This window comes from Myotis brandtii, unplaced genomic scaffold (genome assembly GCF_000412655.1).
Source record: "Myotis brandtii unplaced genomic scaffold, ASM41265v1 scaffold779, whole genome shotgun sequence".
Taxonomy (NCBI): domain Eukaryota; kingdom Metazoa; phylum Chordata; class Mammalia; order Chiroptera; family Vespertilionidae; genus Myotis; species Myotis brandtii.
In genome coordinates this window covers 914,889-920,509 of record NW_005371125.1, presented here as the reverse complement: position 1 = coordinate 920,509, position 5,621 = coordinate 914,889, and the positions used below count along the sequence as shown (strand labels likewise).

Sequence of the window (5,621 nt, the reverse complement as noted above, 5' to 3'; positions counted from 1 at the left end):
AGTAACAAAGAAACAGAATTAAAACTTTATTGTGGGGAGCCGCTACAGTGTTTTGGACAGGTTCAAGCCTTGGACTGATGAGAGGGCACAGTCCTCTCATTGCCACGTGCAAGTCCCAGCTTGGAGGGCAGGGCCCTCCCACCACAATTATAGCCAACAGCTGTAGTTGTAAGCTTGAACCTATGGTCTGAACACATGGTCCCACGTGCCTGAGTGATGTAGGCTTGATAGAGTTCAGGTGCATGTAGTTGAGTAGGATTGAAACCCAGGAGAATGTTGTAAACATCTTGGTCACACCCATACTTTGCCTCATAGCATCTGCAATAAAATAAAGGCATGGCTGTGGGCGTGGTCGCTGTCTCTCAGAGAAGCAGCCTCCCACAACCACCCCGCTTTCATTCTCTTGTCTGTCTTTTCTAAGCCTTTCAGCCACCCTCATTCAGGTTCACCCCTGGCCGTGCTGGCGGGCACACTTTTTTAGAAAGATCTGCCTCCACACTCCGAGGGCAGGTTCCTGCCTCAAACCTGGCCCTTATAGGAAACAGCTCCGGGAAACAGCTTGGGGGAGGGCACAGCCATTTCCAAGACAACCCCTGCAGGACTGACTTCCTTCTGCTAGGTTGCAGTGGTTCTTCTGGACGTGATGAACACCACCCATGGTTTTTATATAAGTAAATTAATGCAAGTAAAAATATCTGAACTATTATTTTGTTTTAGCTTTTTAATTAATAAATTAAGTTTCAGAATACTTAATAACCTGAAAACAATTTTCTCAGTGGAAACATATTTAACTTGTTAGCTGTATTCATTCTGTGTATTAGTAAAATTACATTTTAAGTTACACATTGATGATATACATAGTCATTCATAACATAACATTTGGTTGTATTAATAAATTTCACTTCTGTCATAGTGATTCAAAGCAACTGTAATATTTCAAAGGACTAGGACTGTGCTCACCTTCATCTTGCAAAAATCCTGAGCAGTGTGAATGCTTTAACAATATCAAATAATAAATCTTTAAACTTTAAGAAGCCGCTTGAAATTTAAGTATACATTTGGAGATGGACTTTATGAAAAATACTTTGTAACTATAATGGATGTATTTAGTAATTTCTGTGTCAGCATATATTATTACCTTAGAGGGCAGAAAAGGTTCCTCATTTTTTTCTTTTTACCATGTTTCACATGATGAATTTAAATGCCTCTTACAGTCAGTCTTGAAAATTTTATACAGAATCTGTTTATTATCCTGAATTTTAATGAAAAAATGATCAATATGTGACTTTAGAGGATTATAAACCAATTTTCATTTTTCAGTTTGGGAGCTAAAAATCCCCTGGGATAAGTTTTTTAAAGGTGTTCTTTTTATCAGGTTTATTGTTGTCATTTCACTTGTTTTGTTTCTTTTATTTGTACCTCTTTACCCTTAGAAATAAGTCTAGACCCATCACATTCAATTTTTTTCTGACCTTTTCAGTTACCAAATTAGAAAGGATTTGATAGCTAAGGTCTAGACTACATTGAAATTGCAGTCTTCAAAATGAAAGCAAGCACTTCATTGTTTCTCTGCATAAAGCAGCCTTTTTTTTCACTCAAGTATGTTTGAAAACTCTACATTTAAATATTACACGAGTTGATTATTTATTACAATAATAAATTAGAATTTTTGTGTGTATGCATGTGCTCACAGTAGTTATTGAAATAGAATGATTATTTACGGGTGGGGGTTGTGAAATTTATTTAGATGATCAATCCTACCTGAAGTGACTTGTGAAAGCACTGTTTTGATAATTCCATGTATATTACCATTAAAGTACATTGCTTATAGAGGGTGTCCCCCAAAAATATATACATACTTTAACAGCTGTTAGTTCAATTTTGAAAATGAAATGTATTTGAATAAATGCTTCCTCTATAATTATTCAAAGTGTGTGTATACAGTTTTTGGGCAACCCTATAGATAAAACACTTTACGATGAAACATAAATGTATGGTACGTGTCAACAACACTTAAAATATTTTACAATGCTCTCTCATTAATCCTCATCATTGCATAGGAACATTACTTTCACCTTTACTTTTCTATCTCTGACCTATTCATTCTCTCTAAACATTTAATATGTCTTTAATTTCATAGTATTTTAATTTTCTTCAAAAACATTTTAAAACAAGTTCACAATGTTTATTTTTAAAGTTTTTATCTTTATATGTATATTGCTGGCCTTAAATTTTGCAAAGAATAAATCTGAGAGTCTTTTGGCCAGATCAGCACATTTTGAAGTTTTTATAAACATATAATTGTTTTGTTTAAAAATAGAGTTTTGTTATTGGTCCGAGGTCAAGCATAATCTCAGTGTTTTGAAAGAAGTCACTTAATGCAATGCCTAAACTTATTTATGTGGAAAATAATGATAATAGTCTCCAATTTCCCATATTCTAATTATAAAAATAAATGAAATTGTAGTTGTGAAAATAGCTATATTATAGAAAAAGTATCTAAACCAAGATAAGAATTCTTCTTTTGGGCCATCCTCATGTTAGTCTGTTGATTATTTTATTTTTTTCCCATTACTTTTTTCCACATCAGATTTGCAGTCAGAGAAACGTAAGTAAAAAATATTCCTCCTCTAATACCACATTTCTTGTAGGAGGTTCCACGAGAGAAATTGAAATTTCAATGTAGGGCTATACTTTGCTAACATAGAAAATGAAGCTAAAAATCTGCCAAGTTTTTGCAATATGCAACAATACAGTAGCTTTAGGTTAAGGACCAATCATTGCTTCCCAAGAAGCCAGCATATAGCATAGGCTTGTTCTGATTTTAGAAAAAAATATCACAGCAAGCAGATTTCCTGGGCTATTGGTTTTCTACCTTATCTATCTCAGCCATTACATTCTCTGCAAAATGAAGTTGAAAATATATTGAAATATATTATAATTTACATTTGTTTACTTATATTAATATAATGTGTTTAACTTTATTAAACTCTCTTTTTAGCTTTCATTCCTGGACTAAAGAAAGGTATAGTAGAAATCACCACAAACCATAACCATGGTGCATGTTTCATTTTAAAATGTATTGTGTATCTGTTCGTTTTAAGAACTTTTGGCCTTTTCACTTCTCATAAAACATTTTAATTTCAACTGTTTGCTTCAAACACATTTTATTATGTTTAAATGAACTGATATCTAGGAAAATATTTAGTTGGTTGTGTATCTTATATATTTCAATGCTTTTCCAAAGTTATGTGAAATTAATATTTATAAAGCAAAATTATCATGACACTATAGTCAGTCATTTTCTTATTTACAGTGGTTACTTTCAAATTATCTACAGATTTAATTATTCATTTTTCCTCTGACACAGTAAGCATATTCAGCACTTTTTCTGAGGAGACATTAAAGATATAATCTACTTTTATATATTTTTACCCAAATTCTATCTGTAAATTGTACATGTTGTATACATCCCTAACAAAATGACCCAAGTTTATATTCTTTGTGAATTTATAAATAATATGCATTTTCTTTGCCAAATTATAATGTATATATTACCTGTGAATATATACTAAATTATGGTTGATAGAAAATAAGGTTATTTAAATATGATGTTTAAACAGTTAAAATGTATATAATTTTATTGTGCTGATAAAGTTGGAAAAATGATGCAGGATATTTTCTATATTTGCACTCATTATGAATTATGTACCCATTTATTTATCATTTACTTTATATTTGGGGATGGATCTGTCATATTGTTCCATTGCTATTTTTATTTTGCTTCATATACTTATTTTGAATGTAGTTTATGTTCCATTAATATTTTGACCAAGTAGAAGTAGTACTCAAAGAATAAAATCTTCTTGAAATTAATCATAAAAATCTAAATTATTATGTAAAGAACCTCACTTTCAATCTTTTATTTTGACATCTCATCAATACTAACAGCATGCTTTATTATTTTTGGTATTTTAAATGTTTATAAAATGTTGTTTGGGTCTTTTATATTATGTTGGAGTAGCTCTATTGAGATCTTATATAATTAGTTCTAATGTCCATTGTAAATTTTTGACTGTCACCTAACTAATGGAATTTCAAGCTAAATATCTTATTCTCCTTGAAAGTTTTGAATATTCAATGTTTATATGGGTAACTCAGGTGGAAGGGAATGCATTGCATGTGTTTTTCTTTTTGTCCTTTCCATTCTCATCAGTTTTTAGGTGCCCCCTGATAGATACTGCTCAGGAACTATAGCTATTTCAAGTCATGGGGACGTGTTTGTAGCTGTAATACAAAGTCAAGGTGTTTTGATCATAACTATTCACAGGAATAGTGGAAAGAGCATTTGAATTTGTGTCAGTACATATTGAATTCTAATGACAGTTCTCCACCTGACTAGATGTATACACTTGGCCAAGTCATTTTACTCTGATTCTCCATTTTCCCTCCTCATTTAAAAAATTGTAGTAACCATATTTATGTTTAAGCCTCACAAAGAAATCATGCTGCTGAAATGTAAAAATATAACAATAACAAACAAAAATCCAACAACAGTTGTTGAGTGTGTACTATGTTCTAAATACTTTCCCTAATAATATACAAGTTTCTATTTTTACACTTACAACACTTTTATTTGGAGGTCTTATTATGTTCTCCATTTTTTCAGATATGGAAACTGAAGAAAATAAAGATTAAACAATATAGAGATTCATTTGACTATTTCTAAAGCACTATACCTGTGTAAGCATTAATATTACTTAGATTTTGAACCTTCTTTAGTACACCAATGAGTAATGATCATTACAATTAAAACCACACTTTAAATTTTACTATAATTTACTTAGTATATTCATAACATAGTTGGGCTTTGACTTGAAGCTGCACTGAAACAGCATAATAACTTTTATGATTATAGTTTATGATAAATTTCATACCATATTTTGTATAACCACTTTCTATTATCAATTCATTTCAGTAGACTTGCTATTATTTATCTCAAATAATATAATTTCTTAGGCATATTTCATATTATTAAATGTTAGTACATAAGAGAAAAAAAAGCCTTCTGTGACCCTAATCTTAAATTTATGAAACAAATATTATTTCATTCATTTAAACTTTTCAATTGAAGGCTAACTGATTACTTGGAACGACATTATTTTCTTTAGTATAAGAAAGGAGGTTCTTTCTTTTATAATAAACTAGAGGCCCGGTGCACAAAAATTCATGCACTCGGGGGGGAGGGGTGGTCCCTCAGCCCGGCCTGTGCCCTCTCGCAGTCTGGAATCCCTCAGGGGATGACCACCTGCTGGCTTAGGCCTGCTCACCGGGGGATTGGGCCTAAGATGGCAATCAGACATCCCTCTGGCAGCCCAGCAGCCTTGGGGGATGTCCACTTGCCAGCGGGGAGCAGGCTTAAACTGCAGTCGGACATCCTTAGCGCTGCTGAGGAGGCAGGAGAGGCTCCCACCACCACCGCTGTACTGGCAGCCATAAGCCTGGCTTGTGGTTGAGCAGAGCTCCTCCCATGTGAGAGCGCCCTGACCACCAGAGGGCAGCTCCTGCATTGAGCGTCTGCCCCCTGGTGGTCAGTGTGTCATAGTGACCAGTCATTCCCA

The 5,621-nt window shown here is 33.2% G+C and overlaps 1 protein-coding gene across 4 annotated transcripts in view; it reads left to right on the top strand.

Annotated features, from left to right (window-relative positions):
- The window catches only part of PCDH11X (protocadherin 11 X-linked), a 920,016-nt gene that overhangs the window by 754,702 nt on the left and 159,693 nt on the right, over nt 1-5,621 (top strand). For 2 of the 4 annotated variants that reach the window (XM_005883183.2, XM_005883181.2), the window contains one exon: nt 3,002-3,025. The exons of the other annotated variants lie outside the window; for them this stretch is intronic. In XM_005883183.2, the coding sequence (XP_005883245.1) occupies nt 3,002-3,025 (24 nt within the window). The remainder of the gene's footprint in view (nt 1-3,001; nt 3,026-5,621) is intronic. 4 annotated transcript variants of the gene reach the window in all.